This window comes from Saimiri boliviensis, chromosome 6 (genome assembly GCF_048565385.1).
Source record: "Saimiri boliviensis isolate mSaiBol1 chromosome 6, mSaiBol1.pri, whole genome shotgun sequence".
NCBI classification, from domain to species: Eukaryota; Metazoa; Chordata; class Mammalia; order Primates; family Cebidae; genus Saimiri; species Saimiri boliviensis.
The window spans coordinates 76,001,947-76,025,304 of record NC_133454.1 but is presented as its reverse complement, the minus strand read 5'-3'; the positions used below and the strand labels follow the sequence as shown (position 1 = coordinate 76,025,304).

Below are 23,358 nucleotides of genomic sequence, written 5' to 3'. Positions count from 1 at the left end.
TTTCTTGGGCATTCCATATCCAATGGCCAATAGGCACAGAGGTGTAAAGGTTTAGTCCCCTCAACCCAGTGGTGGACAACTCTGAAAGATGCTCACAACCCCACAGCTCCTCATAGGGTTGACTGAGGTCTTTGTTGGGACTGAATTACTGCTCAGCTTCTCCTTTTGCCCAATCCTATTTTCATCTTTTCTCTTGCACAGGTGTTAACTCCAAGAGCACTTCTTAGTAAACATCCTCCACAGTAATCTTTGTTTGAGAGTCTGCTTCCTTTGGAACATAACTACATCACTCCCATATTGAATCAATCACCAAGTCCTGTTGATTTTAGCTACTGAGTGTTCCTTGAATCTGTCTGCTTATATATCCACTAATATGACCCTACTCTTGAACTACACTCCTAGCCTCCTACGTGGGCCACCACATTTTACTCATGCCTCCTTACACCTGTCCTCCACTTTATAGCCGAAATGCTATGCTCAGAATACAAATCTGACTATCCCGCTCTTTCAACCTTTGCTTTTGGGATAGAGAAAACCTTTTAACAGAATCTAGAAAGCCTACGTGGCCTGCCTCCCACTTACCGTTCTAGCCACATTATTTCAAGTCACTATGATTCTTGTTCTCTCCACTGTAGACACACTGGCCTTTCTTTAGTCACTCCCTCTTTTTTTCTCTACTTTTCTTTTTCTTGTTTTTCTATATATCCTCCAGTTACATGGCTTTTCCATATACTCTCTGGAAGCTTCTTCTTTCCTTCCTTACCTAATTAACACTGACTCACCCATCTGATCTCAGCTCAAGTTGCATTTCTTCAGGGGTATTTTCCCTGGCTTCTTCTCCTTGGGTAGGTAGAATTAGAAGATGACCCCCAATAACTCTCACCCTTATATAATCTTCTCTTGCATGTGGATGGACCTGCACATATGATGAAATACTACTCCCACCATGGTGTCATATGGCAAAAGGGATTTTGCAGATGGAATTAATTTTACTAATCAGTTAATCTCAAGAGAGAGTATCTGGCTGGTCCTAACCAAGTCACACGAGTTCTTTAAAAGCCAAGGATGCTTTTTTTCTGGTTGGGAGCAGAAGAGGAAATCAAAGAGATTGGAAGAATGAGAAGAAGCCAGCACACTGCTGATAGCTTGAAGATAGAGGGGATCATGTGGCAAGGAATGCTGGTGGCTGTTGCAAGCTTGAGGGTGAAGGAGGGCAAAGGGCAAGTCCTGAGAGTGGCCTCTACTTGACAGCAGGCTCTAGCTAATAGCCAGCAAAAGAACAGACTTCAGTTCTCTCCTGAGTCTGTAGAAGAGAATTCAGTCTGGCTGAAACCTTCATTTTTGATACCCTGAACAGAGAACCCAGCCACACAGTGTAGACTTCTAGCCAATATATCTGTGAGCTAATAAATGGGTGTTTTTTTTAGCCACTACATTCATGGTAATTTATTACAACAGCAGTAGACAAATAATACACCTTCTATCTCATGAGGCAGCAAATGCAGACCCTTGCAATACATGAAAGGAAGAATTTGGAAATTTGTTAAGGTTTAGAAAGATTTGGAAAGATTGCAGTGGCAGCTAGTGTGGAGAGCAACTTAAAAGGTGGGACCAATTGGGAGTCCATGACAGTAATTTGGGTGAGAGATGATAGTGGCTTGACCTAAAGTCATGGATGTATTGGAAATGATTAATCTAAGACCTATTTAGGAGGTAGAAACAGAATTTAAAGATCATTTGCATGTGGAGGATGAGAAAGAAGGATGAGATAAAAATGAATAAGTTCCTGGAAACTGAATATAAACTATTTGATAATCACCTACTATGTTCAAGGTGCACTACCTTTAAGTACATTTAATCCTCATGAAGAACCATGAATTTAGGTCCAATATTGTTGATCACTATGTTAGATGAAAAAACTATGGCTTAGAGAGAGTTTAAGTAGCTTGCCCAAAGCCACAAAGCTACTAGGTGAAAGAGCCAGAATTCAACGTCAGGAATTTTGGAAATTAGAATTCAGTTGTTCATATTGTGCTGCTTCCCAGAATGAGTAGATATCTTACTAAATTTCTCTGATTTCTTTCTCTCATTTTATACAATATTGTTTTCAAATTTTCTTGTCTCATAAAATCTCTAATTTCTTCTCCCACACTGACACACACACACACACACACACACACACACACACACGTGCACACACACACAACATTCTTCACTCTCAATATATAACCTGGACTTCAACTTCATAGAGAAAATAGTAACTGGCAGAGAGCAACTCCCACATCAAATCTGTTCTGTTTTGGACATACTGAGTTTCAGATGTCTATTAGACTTCCAAGTAGAATTCCAGTAGGAAGCTAAATATACAGATTGTATGAGAAGTAATGCAAACCACAGAATTAGAGTGTGTAGAACGAGAACAAATGAAGGATCAAGTCAGACATTTAGAGAAGGCCATTATTTAAAGACTGGATAGAGAAAGATGAGCCTGCATAAGACATCAAGAAAGAGTAGACAGAGGGACAGAAGGAATCTAAGGGAGTGAAGCATCATAAAAGCTAAAAGAGAATAGGTGCAAGAACAAACTGGTGAACTCATTCAAATGCTGCTCCTGGATAAGCAAAATGAGGAATGAGAAATGTGGTCCAAAATTAGTGACCTGGAGGTCTCTGGCAACCTTAGAAAGAGCATTTTAGTGAGATTGTTGAGGCAGAAGACAGAGTAGGTGTACTGAAAACTGCATGTGATGGGAGGAAGTGGAGTAAATGACTTTAGGCAACTCTTTAAGAAAGGTAGTTATTAAGGGAAGGGGATAGAGCTGGAGGAGGATGTCACATGAAAGATTTTGTTTTTTTAAGATGGGAGGACTTGAACTTTTTTCATTCTCTTTCTCTCTCTCTTTTTCTTTCTTTCTTTCTTTCTTTCTTTCTTTCTTTCTTTCTTTCTTTCTTTCTTTCTTTCTTTCTTTCTTTTTCTTCTTTTGGAAGATGGAATTACTCCAATATATAAGAAGATATAGGAGAGATAGAATGGTTAATGAATAATGCGAGGTTCCTGAAAAGTCAGGTATGTATGAAATCCAGAGCAGAAGTGGAGGGTCCTAGCTTTTGACAGCAGTAGAGACTCAATTGTAAGAGGAAATCAGTAGAAGAAGATGATTATAGATAAACAAGTTACGGCCAACAAAATAACAGCTACATTTCCTAGACTTTTTTTTTTTTTTTGTCAGCTAAGAAAAAAAAATGCACATTATGACTAAGTAGTGTCTATAGGTATAAGTGATATGTGCAGCTTCCACATCAAGGTCTTAAAGGAGAGAAATAGACCTTCTCTTCCTCACTGCCCCTTTGGGACGGCAATAGGAACGTAAATAGGAAAGCAAGCCACCTTCAATCATGCAGTGAGGGTAACATATTAGGGAGGGCACAGTGACAAGATGGAAGGAGTCTGGGTCTCCTATACTCTCAAACCATTTTATTATCCCTGGTTCTTCCATATGAAAAAGAAACTACAGTCTTAAGTCCTTACAATTTCTTTCTCTATTGTCATGGAAACCTAACCTGCATTCTAACTAAGACAGTGGTTTGTAGATTTGGTAGGGAGCGGCTGTCTGATAGTTTTTATTTTTATTTTTATTTTTATTTATTTTTTTTTTGAGACGGGGTTTCGCTCTTGTTACCCAGGCTGGAGTGCAATGGCACGATCTCGGCTCACAGCAACCTCTGCCTCCTGGGTTCAAGCAATTCTCCTGCCTCAGCCTCCCTAGTAGCTGGGACTACAGGCGTGCGCCACCATGCCCAGCTAATTTTTGTATTTTTAGTAGAGACGGGGTTTCACCATGTTGACCAGGATGGTCTCGATCTCTTGATCTCGTGATCCACCCACCTCAGCCTCCCAAAGTGCTGGGATTACAGGCTTGAGCCACCGCGCCCGGCTACGATAGTTTTTATTTTTGCTATGAAGTTGGAGATTTGGTTATTAGAGAGTGGTGTGTGTGTGTGTGTGTGTGATAAAAATTTTAGTAGTCAAGATGGTTTAAGAAAACAATACATAATGGGAGAAGGAAAAAGGAGACCTGAGGAATGTAGTGAGATAATAGGAAAGTATTGATGGCCCACTTAAGGGTTGATGAGCATGAATTTCTAGTGGGATCTGTTTCTCAGCAAAGCTCAGCTGGTTGGATGCAAGCAAGGAGAATGTTGCTGGTTCAGTTCATCCAAAGTTGGAATTTTACCAGATGAATGGAATGGAAAAATAAAGGAACAAGTGTGAAATAATGGGCCATAAAATCTCAGCTGGACATGGAGAAGAGAGAATTATATTCCAAGGGTCTAGCTCCTGCCCTTGTTACTGTATTTGGAGATAGGGTCTTGAAGGAGGTAATTAAAGTTAAATAAGTTTGTAAGGGTGCGGCTAGAACTGTTGTCCTTCTAAGACAGGGAAGAGACACCAGATATCTTCTGATCCACCACTTCCCTCATCCCCTCCCACCCCTGTGTCCTGCAAGCCACACACAGAGGAAAGACCATGTGAGGATGTGGTGAGAAGGCAGCTGTCTGCAGGCCAAGAAGTGAGCCCTCATCAGAAACTGAATGTGTCTGTGCCTTGAGCTGGGTCTTCTAGGCTCTAGAACTGTGAGAAAATGAATTTCTGCTCTTTAAGTCATCCAGTCTGCGGTGTCTTGGTGTGACAACCTGAGCTGACTAGTGCATGCCCCTTTCTCCAATAGTTTCTCAGACTTCTCGCCACACTGCTGTCATTACTTATTTTTTATCTTTTCTTTACTCTCACACCCAGACACTGGCTCCAGCTGGATAGTCATACTTGGCTTCAGGAGCCTGAAATATATTTTCCTTGTGCATGCCATATTTTTCATCATCTTTGTATGTTCTCCCCTCTAACTAAATGCAGATGGGTGATGAGAGGTGAGGGCTAGGAGATGATATGTTTAGATTGATTTCAAGATGTTTTCTAAAAAAGGAAAATAAAAATAATAGCTATAGTGAAGAAGGGAAGGACAGCAGAGGATGGAGGGTAAAGAAATGAAAATGCAGTGCTAAAAGGGTAGAACTCCTGTCTCAAAGTCAGGAAATTCCATCTATAGTTCCTACGCCAGAGATAAGCCAGCATTTGGAGAGAATGCAGTATCTCAGGGCCAGGAAGTATGGAGGCTTTAGATCAAAGTAAGGCGGGAATTTCAAAGTCAATAAGGGCAAAGCCATATGAAAGAGACCTGGACCCTTGTCGAACAAGTCAGAAAACCAGAAGGTCGAGGAAGCATGTGCAAGAGGTCCTGAAGCAGGCCGGGCTCAGTCCTAAGGGACCCTGCCTTTCTAACTCAAGCCTTGACCTGCCAAGGTTGTTCGTTCTTCGGCTTTAGTTTTGGTTTCCGTTTTTCGGAGGGGGATTTTGGACCACCTAGCTTGACTTTTGTAGCTAGAACAATTTACTTTCCCCTTTGGAAAGTCTCAGTCACCCATGGTACTGCCCCATTGGCCCAAACGTGGGCACATGATCCTTCTTTCAATACTCTATATCACAAATGAGATAAGAGGGGAACATTTAAATAAAACTTCAGAAAATATTCATGAGAAACAACCAAAGAGAGCAGAACATAGTGCCTTATGCACAGTGCCAGATAAGCTGCTTTATAAGATACAGCTTATTCCAGGCAGCTTGCAAGGTCCACAAAATATCAGTGCTTTAACCAGGAAACCCAGTGTTTACATTCCCAGCAGTGTAAGGGTCATGTAATAGGCTCTGCCTTCAGCACTCCTGGTTCTGACGCACACACGTGCATCTGGGGTCTGGTGCTCGGAGAGAAATCATTTGTAGTTTAGTCCTTGGGGTGCCCAGCTTGCCCTTTTCCTCATTTGTTCAGCCCCTCCCTTTGTTTTTTTTTTTTTTTTTTTTTTTTTTTGAGACGGAGTTTCGCTCTTGTTACCCAGGCTCGAGTGCAATGGCGCGATCTCGGCTCACCGCAACCTCCGCCTCCTGGGCTCAGGCAATTCTCCTGACTCAGCCTCCTGAGTAGCTGGGATTACAGGCACACGCCACCATGCCCAGCTAATTTTTTGCACCTTTAGTAGAGACGGGGTTTCACCATGTTGACCAGGATGGTCTCGATCTCTCGACCTCGTGATCCACCCGCCTCGGCCTCCCAAAGTGCTGGGATTACAGGCTTGAGCCACCGCACTCGGCCCCAGCCCCTCCCTTTGTGTCTGATTAGGCCACCTTCTCCTATCTTTCAAGGCCTTCTCTTCTCTGCATTTCTGTGATGTGCAGACTTGCTTCTGTGCTGAGATCCTGCCCACACATTCTCTGCCCATACAGGAGGCCCTTCTCTTGGGATGATTAAACAGAGGGAGCCAGCTGAGAAGGCAGACGGGCTAGAGCTAGAGCAGGCAGGGCTGTTGGGCAGACAAAAGAAACCAGGACAAGGACTGGCCTTTCAGATGCCTGGGGCTTGTGCTGGGGAAGAGCAGAGGCACCCATTCAGCATTGAGGGGCTGGCTCTGGCTGGACACTTGACTTCACATGTAGGCCCTCATGGGTAGGCCAAGAGAGGCCTTTATCTCCCAGGTCAGGGCCTTACTTGAAGGTTAAAAGAGCCAAAAGAAGATCATTCAGAGAGAGGGCTTCCATGAACGGATGCAAGTCAGTAACCTCTGGGGCCCTGTCTGTTGGACATACTGGTGAAGAAGAGGTTGAGGACAACGGGCCGAGGTACGGGAACCGAAAAGGTGAAGACAGACACAGAGAGGTTCCCTGTGAACTAGTGCTGGGAAGCACAAAGAACTTTCCATCTGTGGGGAGGGCAGTCTGAACGTTCCCAGCCATTCAGTGGTGCTGCCTGCACCCGGGAGGCTGACTGGCACATCGTTTTCCATAATGTCTCTCAGTATCACCACTGATATATTTCAGTCGTTGCGAAAAAGCCTAAACAAGACCACTTGAGATCACGATTCCCCAACGTTGTTCCCCTGTTCCTGAGATTCCATTTCTCCCTGAGGAATTAATTCTTCAAGCTTTTCAAGGCAATGCCATCCTAAGCCTGGGAGGGAGGTGGAAGGAAAAAAGGAAGACGTGCCTTGCGCCCTCTGCTGGCCAGACCTGGTATTTGCCTGCACAACCTGGAGGCCCCGCCAGAGGGCAAGCAGAGCAGGACAACCTGTGCCCAAGGCCCTCAAAGGCACAATAGCTGCTAGAGAGAGTAACAGCCATAGTTACTGTTAATTATTAAGAGATTATCATCTTCTAGGCACTAGTAGGCAGTTTACATTCATCATCTTGTTTAGATTTTAAAACTTCAGCATTTCTCTAAACAACCCTGATAGATTTTGAGGAAAAGGCCGAGAGTCCCCCAGCTAGGAAGTGATGTTTCAGAACTAAAATACAACTCTGGTTGCTGCCTAATGCATGCTGTTTTCCATATGTTGTACTTTAAGGCCAGCCTAACATTTGCACTGACTTAGGTCCCAGCTCTTACCCAGCTTGACCACTACTACCTCTGATCCTAGCCTCAAGACAAACTCCAGCTTAGTCCAAATTAGAATCCACCCATCCTGCCTCCTGCTCCTGGTGCAAACACTAGGAGCAAACACTCCATTGGATCGAATGGCCTGTCTCCCCAGGAATCTGATTTCCTCCAAGCTTGATACTTTATTTCCATCTGTCTTCTGGGTCTAGCAGCCAAATCCCAAGAAAGAAGGGGTAGGGTGTGGTGGGTCCAAGAAGATTCTGTGGAGGAGTAGCTAACTGGGAACACGGAGGAGGAGTCTACATCCCAAATCTTAGCCAGACTGAGGTTTTCCAAGGGTAGTGACCCAAGGAAAGAAGTAGGTGAGGCCCTAGGTCCTGTAGGAGGAAACAGAGCTAAGCCTGAAGCAATGAGGCTCTCAGAAGGAAGGCCCTAGAATAGTCTTGACACCTCTGTAGAAATGCAGCAGTGACTCCCAAACTCCTGCCCTCCTCTCACAGCTGTATTGTGTGCAGACCCTGGGGCTGGGATTGGCAGCTCTTATCCAGAGTACCTGGTGGTCCTTTATATTTGCCTGCAGGCAGCCTTGCCAGTGACTCATAAGCTTTGCTTGGCACAGCTGGCTCTGATGGGCACATCCAGTAATCTTCCCCCTGGTTACTGCAGTTTCTGCCCCTGACAATCATTCTCAAGAAAGGAAGAGCTCTTCTGGCCTTGGCCTCAAACCAGGTGATTCCTTTCCTTATGTCCCTAAAAGAAACAATATGACAGACCTGGGATTCATCCCATGTGACTTAGGGACCCTGTGATATTGGGCAAGTTACCTAATCCTAGAATCTTGGTTTTCTCATTTCAAAATGCGGTAATAATAACATCTTTCTCATATAATTGTAAGGAATGAGACAATGGACTTAACCCGGGATCTGGCATAAAGTAACTTCTCAATAAATCAGAGCTAATATCTTTAGTGGCTCTGTGGGCTTCAATTTCCTTATCTAGAAAGATGAGCATCATCATCACCATAGTATTAATAATAATTTAAATTTCCTCACATTGTTTTAAGAACCAAATCAGATAATATACGTAGAGCAGTTTGCAGTTTGTGAATTATTCCACAACAGTGTATAAAAAATTAGACATTTGATTCTCTAAATCAGATAATTCTCATCTAAACTTTTAAACACTTACTTTATAAAATATCTCTTTAATTTCAATAGTTTTTGGGGTACAGGTGGGGTTTTTTTACATGGTTAAGTTCCTTAGTAGTGATTTGTGAGATTTTAGTGCCGAAGCAGTGTACACTATACTCAACGTGTAGTCTTTTATCCCTCACCGCCTCCCAACCTTCCCCCGAGTCCCCAGAGTCCATCATATCACTCTTATGCCTTTGTGTATACTCATAGCTTAGCTTCTGCTTGTAAGTAAGGACATACAATATTTGGTTTTCCATTCCTGAGTTACTGCATTTAGAATAATGGCCTCCAGCTCCATCCAAGCTGCCAAAGACATTATTTCATTCCTTTTTATGGCTGAGTAGTAGCCCATGGTCTAAACATACCACATTTTCTTTTCTTTTCTTTCTTTCTTTTTCTTTCTCTTTCTTTCTTTCTTTTTCTTTCTTTCTCTCTCCCTTCCTTCCTTCCTTCCTCTTTCTTTTTCTTTTTCTTCCTTCCTTCCTTCCTTCCCTCCCTTCCTCCCTCCCTTCCTCCCTCCCTCCCTTCCTTCCTTCCTTCCTTCCTTCCTTCCTTCCTTCCCTCCCTCCCTCCCTCCCTCCCTTCCTTCCTTCCTTCCTTTCTTTCCTTTCCTTCCATCCTTCCCTCCCTCCCTTCCTCCCTCTCTCTCTCTTTCTTTTTTCTTTCTTTTTTGAGACAGAGTCTCACTCGGTTGCCTAGGCCAGACTACAGTGGCATGATCTTTGCTCACTGCAACCTCCACCTCCCAGGTTCAAGCGATCCTCTTGTCTCAGCCTCCCCAGTAGCTGGAATTACAGTTGTGCACCACCACCATGCCTGGCTTTTTTTTTTTTTTTTTTTTTTTTTTAAACTTATGGTAGAGGCAAGGTTTCACCATGTTGGCCAGGCTGGTCTTGAACTCCTGCCCTCAAGTGAACCACCCACCTCCACCTCCCAAAGCACTGGGATTACAGGCATGAGCCACTGTGTCTGGCCTTACATACCACATTCTCTTTATCCCCTTGTTGGCTGATGGGCACTTAGGTTAGTTCCATATCTTTGCAATTGTGAATTATGCTGCTATATGTGTCTTTTTTGTATAATGACTTCTTTTCCTTTGGGTAGATACCCAGTAGTGGGATTGCTGGATCAAATGGTAGTTCTACGTTTAGTTCTTTAAGGAATCTCCATGCTGTTTTCCCTTTATGGGAGATTTAATCTTGGTTATGTTTTGGGTTTTCTTCCCACTCGCTTTTCCAATTTAGGGCTTTGCAACAGTGTCTGGGGCTTTTATGTTGAACAGAACATCTAGGGCAGGGCCTCCGGTCTTTGGAGCATGCTGATAATGCTGGTATGTGCCTTGTTCAAGCCTGCACACTTGTAGGGGGTGCTGTTCTGAGGCTCCAACCCTTGCTCAGGCACAGTGATCATTCTCCAGCTCTTTCCAAAGACTCAACTCTTAGTGTTCCCTATTTTAGGCCCTCATTGAAAGTGCTGCCTAGGCTGCTTTTTTCCCTAGAAATCCTGTGGTAGAATTTTGACTTCTATTGCTTTTGCCCTCTGATGTTATTCCCAGGGTTATGACAAAAGGGACATCAAGGATGTAATTAAATTAGTTAATAATCAGTTGACCTTAAAATAGGGAGCTTACTCTGCATTATTTAGGTGAACCTGCTCTAATCAGAAGAACCCTAAAAAGTAGAGATCTTTTTCAGCCTCATAGAAGAAAGAAATGAGAGATTTGAAAAATAAGGAACATTAAGATGCCTTTGTTAAGATGAAGGGGCCATGTGTCAAGGAATGAGAGATCTTTTTCCTACAGTCAAAGGAGTTGAATTCTGCTAACAATTTGAATTAACTTGGAGGCAGATTCTGCCCTATAGTCTCCAGATAACAGCCTAATCCAGCTGACACCTTGATTTCAGACTTGGGAGGCCCCAAACAGAAGTCTAGTTGACTGATACTGTGCTTACATTTCTCACTCACAGAACTGTGAGAATAAATGGGTGCTGTTTTAGGCTGTTAAATATGTGGTAATATGTTACAGCAGCAAAAACAACAACAAAACTCCAAACAAACAAACAAACAAACAAACCAGGAAAAAACCACACACACACAAATGAAAAACTAAAAAACTAGCGTAACTCTCAAGAACGTCATTTCTTTTTCTTGTCTTGGGGAATCTCCCCTCCTCAGAAGAAACTTCTGCTTCTTAAACTCTTCTTAAGCTCTCACAGACAACAGTGCACAATGTACCCCTAAGTCCACTGTTTGTGAAAACCTAGGAGCCCTAATTTTCAAAAGCAAAATCTTGGTTGAGCATGGTAGCCCACATCTGTAATCCCAGCACTTTGAGAAGTAGAGTCAGGTGGATCTCTTGAGTCCAAGAGTTTGAGACCAGTCTAGGCAACACATGGCAAAACCCCATCTCTACAAAAAATGCAAAAATTAGTCAGACGTGGTGGTACACACCTGTGGTCTCAGCCACTTGGGAGGCTGTCATGGGAGAATTGCTTGAGCTGAGAGAGGAGACCCCCTTCCCTCCTCTTGCTTCCTGGCCTCCACCTCCTCTCCCCCTCCGGATGGGAGGGAGGGTGAAAAAAAGAAATAAAATACCAAAGAGCTGAGAAGATAACTCCCTTTTCGGTTCCCAGCATCCCTGCTATCTGTAAGCCTTGAAAGAGTTGCAAATAAATGTTATCTCTACAGGCTGGAGCCTGGCACTGGATCATGTCCCCACGTCTGCAAGGCCTAGGCTCCCTCCTGGAAACACCTCTGCCGACTAATAATTTACTACCTTTGTCTTGTTGCTGTAAGCCCCCTGCCCTGCCTGTTCCTGCTTGCACTGCATATGAAGTAGCAAATCAATAAAGCCAAAAGATTGTAAGGTCAGACGTCCAGCCAATGGACAATGACATAGTTTTCCTCAGTTTCCCCTTTAGTGTTGTAAGCCTATTAAAGGGGAGAGAAGCTGCTTCTTAGGGAGCTCGATGAATGAGGCTGAATAAAAAGCCACTTCCTTCCTCAGTTCGGTGTTCAAGAGGTTTGCTTCTCCTTGCTCCTGCTTCAGAGCCAGGGAAGTAGAGGTTGCAATGAGCCAAGATGGCACCACTGCACTACAGCCAGAACAACAGAGTGATATCTGTCTCAAAACCAAAACAAAACAAATCAAAACAAAACAAAGAAAACCCCAAGACCCCCACAAAATCTCTACTAGAAAGTTTCTGTCAATTTCTGTTTCTGATGTTGTAATTCAAAAACCTTTAAGTTTTAAGGGATGCAAAGATTTAGGTCCTTTCTTATGATGTGAGGAGGGATAAAATCAACAAAACCCAAATGAAAATTTGAATACAATTTTTGGCCACATTGATAAGTGTATAGCCTAGTGCTTGATACATATTAGTTAATGTTCTTTGGACTGAAAAAACATTATTTCTTGGTTATTCCAAGAACTTAAAATTGTATTCACTTCTGCACAACCTGACCTAATTCTACCCAGCTTGATCCCAAATTGTCCAAATATTGTCTTCAACAGAGTGATAAAAACAACCCCACAATTAAAGGACCTCAGTATGCAACTGATGATATTCCAGGTGTCTTATGATGTGGTGGCTCCACCATGAAGAATCTGATCTCCTCATCCTGGAACAGCAGAGGCAGAACAAAATGCAGAGCTGGACTTTCAGGAGTTTTGTTTCTGCAACCATAAAATGCCAGATAATCAGTTAACACCCTGCTAGTGCTGTAGACCAGGATTAAATGGCATGGCAGAGGCCACCTGTTCTAAGAGAGCCTTCACTGGGAACAGGTGTGCACATTGCAATGTGTCACTGAAAAATTTGTTCTCAACTCCCTAAATCCATCAGATGCCACCTAAATGGCCTTTACGATGTACTCACCCATTCTAGTTCAAGATGATATGAGGGCAAAGATGATTAAAAAAAAACAAAAAAACCTCTCAAGAAATTGACACACATCTCCTCCAACATTTGGCCTCTATCTGCTTTAACTCTCTCTTCTTTGGTTACCAAATATATATTTGGGTACTTACTATGTGCCAGGTACATCCCTGGGGACACAGAGATGAACAAGAAAAACCCAGTGTTGGTAATGTGGATCTTATATTTTGTGACAAAGACTTATCGCCAAATAACTACATATTTTAAGATGATTTAAAATGTGATTACCCTCATAATCTCTCCTGAGAGTAGAGACGCATCACTCAGTTATACCTACAAGTTAAATCCTGTCTATATTTTAAACTACCACTTACCACAGCTCAGGCTTCAAGACTGGCCAGGCACTGGAGGAGCTGCAGTGGTGGCTCAGGGTGAATCCGGTTCAGACATGACATCAGACTCCTCCCCATAGACCCTACGATACCTTTCTTGCCCTAAGTGCAGACTTCCTTCCAAGTACACCAGAGTTGACTCCAAAATTCCCAACACACTCATCTCTAATTACTTCTGACCATAATATTCCACTGCACCTAGTCTCTACTCTCCCCTGTGTTTTGGAATACTGTGCAAAGAGGGAGGGCTGGATTTCTACCAGCAACAACACCAGTTCCAACAACTATCATGGTAGGACAGGGCCAGGTGAATGGTCCCCTTGGAACTATTCACCCTCTTTCTGTTGGGAGAATGAAACTATTCTCTTCTTGGAATCAGCCCTGAACACACGGAAGCCCTGGCCCCAGGCTCCAGGGCTGGCAAGAGGGAAGAAAAAGAAGCAGAGGTATCTGCTCTGGTCCACTTAACTAGATGAAACCCTTCAGAGCGTATACATTGAGAACATATGCCCTAGTGTGGGATGCAAAGGCCAGTTGGGGCATTCTTACAGCAGTGTGATGTGACAGCCTGCTTTGCCTAGGCTGAATATTGATTCTCTATTCATCAGGTACCTCACTTCTGAATCTAACCCACTAGGTACTACACAGTTCATGCTAATCACCTCTGTGACTCAGAATTCAGGCAGAATCCACCCTGGCCCACCATTGACTTTGCCTTTTCTTTCCAGCTCCATAAATGCTTAGGGAGGAGGCAAATACCTTATTGAAGGGCAACTTTCAGGGTATACTTGTGAATAGCCCATATGGAAACCATTCAAAAGACATCTTAGACCTAGAAGGCTCAGGGTGTGCTTTTGTGTTTTCACACGTGTGTACACACCTGTGAAGTGCATCTGTGTCTACTGTAAGTAGATGTTGTATTTTAAGATGTTGTATCTTAAAATATGTAGATGGTGTATGACTGTAAGCATTTGTGTGTTTAGGAGGTGTATGACTGAATGTGTATATATTTGTGGGTATAAGACATATTGGTGCTTGTGGGAAAGCAAGTGTGCTGTGTGCTCTGAGAATGGAAATTTCAGAGCATTTTAGGTGGAATGCACAGTCTTGGGGCCAACAGGTCTATGAATAATCGTGTGTGTGTGTGTGTGTGTGTGTGTGTGCACGTGTGCGTTTTGGTGAGTGGGGGATGAATGTGCGCTATACTCCTACATCCCTAGCTGGGTGTCTATGGACCACTTGCTCCTGTGTCTGTGACCCGCAGACAGGATGACAGAGTTGCAGCAGTTAGGCTTTACTACATCTCCAGGTTCACTAGGAGGTGGGAATCCTGGGGATGTGGATGGGGTCACTCTAGATCAGGGCATCCCTTCTGGCTTGCCCTGCCTTCTCCAACCTTGGACGTTCCCTCCCCAGGCTCGCCCTCATCATCAGCCTCAGCCACGTCCTCGGGCATTGGCCACTCTCGAGTCTGCCACTCTAGCCGTTCAACGCGGTAAGCAATCTTAAGTGCACTGGACTCCAGCTCAGCCAGGAGGCGAGCAAACTTAGTCTGTAGATCATCCAGCTGCTGGTCTAGGCCTCGTAGCCGGGACTCTGTGGCCTCCTGTAGGGCGATCTCAGCTGCCTCAGCATTCACATCCAACTTGTTCATTTTCAGCAGGATCTCACGTCCCTTCTCCTCCATGACGGTCTGTGCTTGTGGATACTCGCTCAGCACCTCCTTCAGATCCTCCTTGCTCAGGCAGAATAGGTCTGAATAACCTAGGCTCTTGATGTTGGCTGTGCGGCGGTTCCCAGACATGTTCCCTGTGGCCCATAGGCAGATGGGAGGATAGTTAGCAGAAGGATGAGGAGGTAGCATTTCACTCCTGAACCAGGACCTCCACCTCCATATTTGTGCTTCTGAGCCTCTCCTTCTGCCTCATTAATTCTTTCACTTAGTTAAATACTGGGGAACAGGCTCTGTGCTATGTGGGTATCAGTGACCTGCCTCAAATAATTCACAGCCTAGCAGAGATAGACATATATTGGAATAGTTACATAGCAGTATGGTTGGTGCAGTGTAGACATATTCAGCAGGTACTGTGGAAAGGTGGGCAAAGAGACCCTACCAAACAGTAAGGCAGGGAATTTAGGGAAGTCTGGAGGAAGGGATGTCCTAAGACATGATCTGAATATTTGTCCCCACCCAAATCTCATGTGAAATGTAATCCCCGATGTTGGGGGTGGGACCTGGTGGGAGGTGATTGAATCAAGGGGGCGGATCATTCATGGCTTGATGCCATGAGATCTGGTTGTTTTGGTTGTTTGAAAGTGCATGGCACCTCCCCCTCCCCTGGCTCCTGCTTTCACCAGGTGACATGCCTGCTGCCCTTTTGCCTTCTGCCACAATTATAAGCTTCTTGAAGCCTCTTTAGAAGCTGAGCAGTTGCTAGCACCATGCTTCCTGTAAATCCTGCAGAACCGTGAGCCAATTAAACCTCTTTTCTTTATAAATTATCCAGTCTCATATATTTCTTTATAGAAATGCAAGAACAGTCTAATACACCTGAATCGAGGAGGAGGTAACTACAGGAAGAGGGGGACAAGTGGGGTTAAGGCAATCTAGCCAGAGGGAGGAGCATGAACAGAGGGAAGGAGGTAGAAAAGAGCCAGGTGGATGTAGAAACTAGTAAGCAGTTGGGAGTGTCAAAAGTGCAGGGTGTGGAGAGGGTGGAGAGAGGGAGATCTAGGTCACACTGGGTCTCATAAGCCATGACAGGAAGTTCAGATCTTATGCTGAGGGCAGTAGGAAGCTATTGAAATATTTTAAGCAGGGAGCTGTATGATATCTCTGCAGTTTAGAAAGAGGTTGGTGGAGAGTGGGTAGGGAGATAGGCAAGGCTGAATACTGCAAAGTCTTAGAGCTGGAAGGACCTTGGAAAAGGGAAAGGGAGCTACCGTTTGTTGAACTTGCTGTGTGCCAAGCATTGAGCTGGATGTCTCACTCACGTAGCTCATTTATTCTCACAAATAACTCTTAGGGTTTTTATTATTATCCTCATTGGATAGGTGATTACACTGAGGCTTAAGTAGGGAAATGACTTTTCCAAAGTCAAACAAACAGCCTCCTACCACATACAGGGTGTGGAGCTTGAGGGAATCATTGGAGGACAGATGTGAGGCTTTCAGAATCCCTGAGGGTAGAACCCTCATGCTGAGAGAGCCAGAGTACATCTAGCCTCTCAGCCCATGACAGTGAACTCATCTGCTTTGCAGGATTTCCAACTTGCACATGGCCTCATGCCTAATACCTGTGATTAAGCATAACAATTCCTACTGCACAGGGCTGATAAAAGGAAAAAGTGAGCCAGTAGGTAGTACCTGGCCTGGCCTAGAGGTGACGGTCAGTAAATGGGAACTTCTTCTCTTCTACCTTTCTTTCTGCTTAGCTGTGAAAAAGTTGTTCTTTCTACTCATCCCACATGTTATACCTGTGCAACCTTGGGCAAATTACCCAACTGCTTTGAGTTTGATTCCATTATCTTTAAAATTGGAATAAGAATAGTGATTATCTTATGGAACTGTTGTGGGAATTTAATGTTTCAATATCATGTGAACATGTAGTAAGCATATAATAAATATTAGCTATTACTATTATCTCTGTCACTTTCCACTAGGCTATTGGTGCTTCAGGTCAATACCCACAGAGCAAGTCTATTCTCGCTTCCAAGAACCCACCCTCTTCACTGGCCTTGGCTCAGCTTCTTCTCAGGGAATGGGTCCTCTATGTGTTTTTCTCCTGATCCATCTAGTGACTCAGAGAAGGGCCAGGTTTCCTCAATCAGAAGTTTAGACCTGAAGTACTATCTGATCCCAGCACTGGGCTCTGCTGTCCTAATCGCTCTCTCTGTCCTTGTCCCTGGAACAAATACTGGGATACCCACCTTTGATGTTGATGATGCTGATCTCCCCGAAGTAGAGCCCTGCACCGAGCACAGCATACTGTGTGATACCGTCATCTGCCACCACGGCCAGTTGACCCTCTCGGATGATGTACATCTCTCGGCCGACGTCCCCTTTGCGGCATACATATTCGCCTGGTGAGTAGGTCTGGGGCTGCAGCTTCAGCACCAGCTCCTCCAGCAGGCTGGCCTCACAGTTCTGAAAGATCTGCACCCGGCTCAGAGTAGACAGGTGCACGGACACAGCCACTTCTGCCCGCAGCCGCTCAGGCAAGTGCTGTAAGATGGCTACCTCATTGGTCATCTTCTTGTTGATCTGCAGGTGCTGATACCTGAGAGTAAGGACAGTGCCATTTCCCTCCCAGCTTTTTATATGCCTGCCTCCACTCCTTCCACCAGGGCTCAGCTCAGCTCCAGCAAAGAACCCCACCGTACTGAGATCTAACAGGGATCATGGGAGTACCTGACAGTTGGATAATCTGTTTTTGAGGGCATAGACACCTCTACTACTTTACAATAAATAAGGTAACCCTTCACCTCCTGTCAGGCTCTACCCTACCCACCAGTCAGTGCTGTCTTGTTCCACCCCTACCCTTAGCTACCTCAGCGACCAAGGCCCTCCTCTCTGGAGACCCTCTGCTCTTGCTCCCAATTTTGTGACACTTCCTTTTGTTCAGTCCACGCTATGAATCACCATAAGGTAGTCAACCATCTGTTTGCCGGCCATTCTCAGGGAGGATTGCCCTTCTCCACCCACTCCTTCCAGAGCCTTCTGAGCCCTATTAGGCAGTGGCAGTTCCCATTCTCTGGTCTCCATATTATCCTTTTTTGGGTATGAGCTCCTCTCCCTGTTGGTCTCTTACCCATCTCCTCCCCCCAAGTCCTGATTCCTTGTTGAAGACATCTCTTTCCAAGCCCCGCCCAACAAACCCACAGCTGAATGCTACATTTTGACTGCCTTGCCTGGCTCACCAGGCAGTAAGTACCCAATTACCTCCCTCAGGTTCCATCATGTACACTGGTTCCTGTCGTGGTCTGGAACCCCAAATTCTCACCAGTCAATAACTCTCCGCTCCAGCTTGCGGTTGACGTGCTGCAGCTTCATATACTTCTTCACCAGCGCGTGATCTGGGTAGAAAGCTGCACCTGCAGTGTTCATGTTGTAGATGACAGAGCTCATGCTACCCATGATAGTAGCGAAACCCATGACAGCCAGCAGGAAGTCACCCACCATGAAGAGGTACTCCTCCTCCCGGGCTGGCGGCGGTGTATCGCCTACCGTAGTCAGGATCAGCGTGGAGAAGTAAAAGCTGTAGAGGTACTGGCGCCGCAGGCGCTCAAAGCCAGGCTGTGCGGGGTCTGGGTACACCCATACGTCGCGCCCGAAGCCCAGATACCGGGATAGGGCAAAGTACAGGCAGCTGTTCCAATGGATGACGACAAAAATGTAAAGCATCAGCTTGGCAATGCGAAAGGCATTAGGGTAAGCTGTGCGGGTCTCTGTGCGGTCGAAGGCCTCGAAGAGGCGGGGCACGCGGAGAAAGCGGTTCAGCCTCAGGGTGGGTGTGTGTGGGCCCAGCCACAGGTAGACCACGTCTGTGGGCATCAGGGAAGCCAGGTCCAACAAGAAACTCCAGGTGCGAACGTAGCGACTTGAGATCCTACCCTTGTCCACCACCAGGATGCCCTGTTCTAAGAATCCTGGGGGGAGGTAAGAAGGCCATCTGCTGTAGTCAAGCGTGGCTGAGCGTGAGCAGGCCAGGGCAGACCAGGGAGCCGGTCTGAAGGACAGGGTGGAGTAGGGTATAACTCTGCTCCGGGGTTTCTGGGGTGAGCACTGGGATGCTGTCACGCATAGAGGTACAGGAAGGTGGGGATGCCTTTCTTGTTACTTCTTAAGTGGCTGTCTTTAGGAAGGGAACATGGAACAAAGGGTCATTCTTAGAAGCTCACTGACCTGTGTGGAAGCGTGCCACAATGTCCAGCAGGTACAGCAGGTCACTTGTGTAGTCCAGCACCAACCAGGCCACCAGATAACCGTGCTGCAAGTCAGGGAAGCAGGCTCTGCAGGGCAGGGTTAGGCATGATGGGATTAAGGGCACCCTCTGTGTGTGAGCCGTCTGCCCAGGGCCCTCAGCACTCTGCCTCAGGCCCACCCAGGGATCTGCCTCCTCCCTGCCCAACCCCCAAGGATCTGCCCTTCTTCTTGGCCTCACTCTTCAGTCCTCTTCTAGGCTTTCCTCCCCTCCCTTAGAGCCCCTGCCAAACCTGCATACGAGGATGATGAGGTTATACATGACTGGGAAGACCATTGTGTTCAGCCACCAGTAGTAGTAATCCCCAGATGGGTCCAGGACAGGCAGTGACTTCCTGTAAGAAGGAAAGTCTTGCTTCATTTATTCAACAGGCATTCAAAACTGTAGTTGTGACTCGGGCACCAAGAGGAATGAGGAGAGATCCCACACAGGGGACCAGGACTTCTCACCTGGCTTTGGATGGGGCTCGGGGATTGGACTCTGTTGTCTTCACTTTGGTGTCCTGGCTCATGGTTCTGTGCTCTCGTGCTGGGGTGTGAGATGTCCACACCTTCTCTGCCTGTAGGAGACTTTCCGAGTTGGGGGCTAGTGCCTGACTGCCTGAAGGAGGCTGCCCTGGGGCTCCCGCTGTGACTTCTTTGTCTTTGAGGCTCTTAGCAACACAACCAGAACTACTGAAGGGGTGGAGACAGTCTAGCTCCAGTACTCTGCCATGTCTCCCAGGGCCTGGGCTTACATCTGCCCAGCTAAACACCTCTAATGAGATCCCTGGAGAAGGTGGGGGGTGCATGACTCAGAGGGAAGGCTGGGTCTTGTCTGTTTTTCTCCTCCCCTCCCTTCACAGCAACTGAGCTACATAGGTGTCCTCTAAGTTAGAAGACCTGAGTTTTAGTGTAGGATCAAATACTCCCTGTGTTCTTTGCAAATTCTCTGTGTGGGCCTGACTGTTTATTTAACAACTATGTCTGAATGGCTCATCTATGTCAGATGCTAAACTATTCTCCAGGGACAAAGACATGCCTCTCACATGAGAAGTGAGTTCTATTTTCATAATCTACATCCTACCCATACCTACCTCCATATACACCTTCCCCCATCACACCACTATCACAGGTAGTGTGACAGGGGCCATCCTACGGTGCTTTTGTCCTCATTGCCTTCTTGTTACTTCTAGTGCCTGATCCTAGCAGCTATGCCATGTGTTTTACGGTCCCCAATCTTTCAACTTTTCTCTTCTTGTGAAACTGCTTAAATATCTCCTATATCAAAACAAACAAAACCCCTATGATTTCTCCCTCAACCTGATGTTCCTTTCACTACTATCATCCTTCTCAGTCAACAAATCAAAATCAGAACACCCATAGGCAGGTATTCTGTGTGCCAGGCCAATATTGTGCTAAGTACTAGGAATTGGAGATGAATAAGACATAATCCCCCCCTCCAGAAGTTCACAGTCTGCTAGGTGAAATAGTCATGAAGACAGGTAATCGCACATTAGGTAATTAAACAGTAGCAGTATTGCCAGGATGCTGATGAGTACTCTGTTAGGTGAATACACAGAAGGCTATTATAGTACTCAGGAAGTGTCCCTACAGAACCTGGGTTCTGTAGGATGAATAGAAGTTGGGTACAGAGATGGGAGGGTGAAGAGCACTAGAGGCAGAGTGCACAGAGTGGGCAAAGGCATGGAGACATCAAAAAGCATGGGTGACTGGGTAAACATCAATGGGTTTATTTTAGAGGACCTAGTGGGTCGTGGTGAGAGATGAGGCATGGTGAGAGATGAGAGATGAGGTAAATGATAGACAGAGGTCAGCTCAGGAAGAGTTCTGTCAGCCATGTTATAAAGCTTGGGTTTTACCCAACGGCAATAGAGAACCCGTGAAGAGTTTTGCACAGTTAAATGATAGAATCAGGTTTGTGTTTTTGGAGGGTTTTGGAAGAAAAACCTGTGGTCCCTGACTAATTTTTGTGAAACTCTCTTTTTCCATGGCTTCTTAATTTATTTAGAAGCCCCACATGTTAAAATGAAAAGACAATATTCAAAATAAAGCAAAAAAATGAATAGAATCCTTTGTGATGCCATAATGTCTTCATTTTCTGTTTATTTTTTTAGTCTCTTTCATAAGCTCCTGTCTATTCCTTCTATGATGGTGTTTTTTTCCCCCCCTTGGATTCTGTTTTAGGCTTTCCTCTTTTGCCATCCTCCTAACTCTTTCTGGTTGACGTCAGTCACCCACAGGACTTCCTTTGCTATATAGTGGCTCCCAAGAACTCTCTCTGAGCTGCAGTTCTCTATATGACTAACTGCTCACTGGATGTTCCTACTTGGATATCCCACAGTCACCTTCCACCCATTGGGTCTATAACTGAGCTCATTATCTTCCTCTATCTACTTTTTCTCCTAGAATTCCTATCTTTGCCTTTTCAGCAAGAAACCTAAGACAAGCATTTATTATTGTATAAGATTGTGGCAGTTAAAAAAAAATGGTCACAGTCCGGGCGTGGTGGCTTATGCCTGTAATTCTGGCACTTTGGGAGGCTGATGCAGGCAGACTGCCTAAGCTCAGGAGTTCAAGACCAGCCTGAGCAACGTGGTGAAACCCTGTCTCTACTAAAATACAAAAAATTAGCCTGGCATGGTGGCATACACCTGTAGTTCCAGCGACTCAGGAGGCTGAGGCAGGAGAATTACTTGAACTGGGGAAGCGGAGGTTGCAGCGAGCCGAGATTGCACCACTGCACTCCAGCCTGGGTGACAGAATAAGACTCCATCTCAATAACAACAACAACAGCAACCACAAGGCCACAAATTCTTTGACACCACTCCCTTGTGATAGTTTCAACCAATAGAGTATAGCAGGAGTGATGCTGTATGACTTGTGAGGCTAGATCATAAAAGGCCATGCAGCTTCCCTCTGGTTCTCTTAGAATGCTTATTGCCTGGTAGCTCCCTCTCAGGATGTTCCCTCTTGGAAACTACCCATCACACTGTGAAAAGTTCTGTTTGACAGTACCCCCAATGAGTTCAGTTTTTTTGTTGTTCCAGCCCAGGAATTAGATGTGTGAAGAAGCCTCCAGATACTTCCAATCATCATCCTCAAATCACCCCTAGATGTTCAAGTTTTACAGATCAGACCCCAGACATCGTGGAATAGAGACAAATCACTCCTGTTGTATCTCATCCAAATTCTCAGAATTTGTGCACATAATAAAATGGCTATTGTTTTTATGACACTCTAAGTTTGGGTTGGTTTGTCACACAGCATAGTAACCAGAACAAACAAACATAGACAAAGGTATACAATCCTTAAGTATATAGCTTGATACATTTTCACAAAGTGAACACACTCATATAACCAGCATTCAGATTAAGAAACAGAACATCACCAGTGCCTCAGGAGTCCCATTCTGCCCCTTTCAGTCAATGTTTTTCCAAGAGTAATCGCTATCCTGAATTCTAATATCATAGTTTAGTTTTACCTGTTTTTGAATTTATATAAGCTAAGCATTAGTTTTTAATTCTTCCTCTTATTTTCCTCTTATATCCACCCAGTCATCAAACTATGGTGATCTACCTTCTAAAAGTCCACATGTCTGCTTCTCTGCATTTTTACTGTTCTAGTTTGGGCTTTATAAGCTTGTTTGGTCTTTGCAAAGGTCCCCTCATTATCAATCTATGTATAAAATTCTTTGTAGCCATCATCCCAAAAGTAAAATTGAAATTCCTTAACATGGTTTATAAAGTTCTTTAGTCCATGTCTTCAGCCTCATCTCACAATGTTTCCTCACATGTTCCCTGGGCTCCAGACACTGTACTGATTGCAGTTCTTATAGGACCCCCAACATGTTCTCCATTTTTCCTTTCCCTGGTATATGCTGCTCCTGTGGTCTGAAACTTCTATTTATTTTTAAATACTTTTTATTTGAACTAATTTTAGGCTTACAGAAAAGTTGCAAAAATAATACAGAGTTCTTATCAATTCCTTATCCATGTTTCCCTAATGTTACGATCTTACATAAACCATAGCACAATGATAAAAAACCAGGTATTTAATATTGGTAAAATACTTTTAAAACTACAGACCTTATCTGAAACTTCTGTTTTTCTATTTTAGTTTATCATATTCTTGCTTGTTTCCCAACACTTGGCTTAGACAGCATCTCCACCTGGAAGTCTTCCCTAAGCTCCTTCACCCTACCTTCCTCTCATCCTCTATACATGCAAATCATGCTAAGTGTTGCTCCTAGATGGCCCCCGTAGTATTGCACTTATTACACTACATTGGAATTCTCTGAGGTCCTGGAGAGCAGAGACCAGTTCTAATTGATTTGGAATCCAGCTGGACATGCAGGCACTTATTCCCTGTTTCTTAAGTGCTCAAGGGGTCACGAAGCAGCACAGCACAAAGATGCTGGGGGAGCCAGGGGC

At 44.9% G+C, this 23,358-nt stretch overlaps 1 protein-coding gene across 1 annotated transcript; it reads right to left on the bottom strand.

The window, feature by feature from the left end:
- Positions 1-12,691: 12,691 nt before the first annotated feature.
- On the bottom strand, positions 12,692-20,811 carry CNGA4 (cyclic nucleotide gated channel subunit alpha 4). Its single transcript, XM_010334213.3, has 6 exons — positions 19,376-20,811; positions 19,159-19,260; positions 18,848-18,954; positions 17,946-18,591; positions 16,873-17,222; positions 12,692-14,752 (listed from the first exon to the last, which is right to left on the bottom strand). The coding sequence occupies exons 1-6, from the start codon at positions 19,714-19,716 to the stop codon at positions 14,292-14,294; spliced, it is 2,007 nt and encodes a 668-aa protein (XP_010332515.3). The 5' UTR covers positions 19,717-20,811; the 3' UTR covers positions 12,692-14,291.
- Between the last annotated feature and the right edge of the window lie 2,547 nt (positions 20,812-23,358).

Excerpts from the sequence above, each read along its gene's own strand:
- CNGA4 (XM_010334213.3), bottom strand. The coding sequence starts at position 19,716 with ATGCACCCCCCACCTTCTCCAGGGATCTCATTAGAGGTGTTTAGCTGG. Across the intron at positions 18,955-19,158 it reads CTCATCATCCTCGTATGCAG|AGCCTGCTTCCCTGACTTGC; the intron begins GTTTGGCAGGGG and ends CCTGCCCTGCAG. Across the intron at positions 14,753-16,872 it reads CAGCATCATCAACATCAAAG|GGAACATGTCTGGGAACCGC; the intron begins GTGGGTATCCCA and ends TATGGGCCACAG.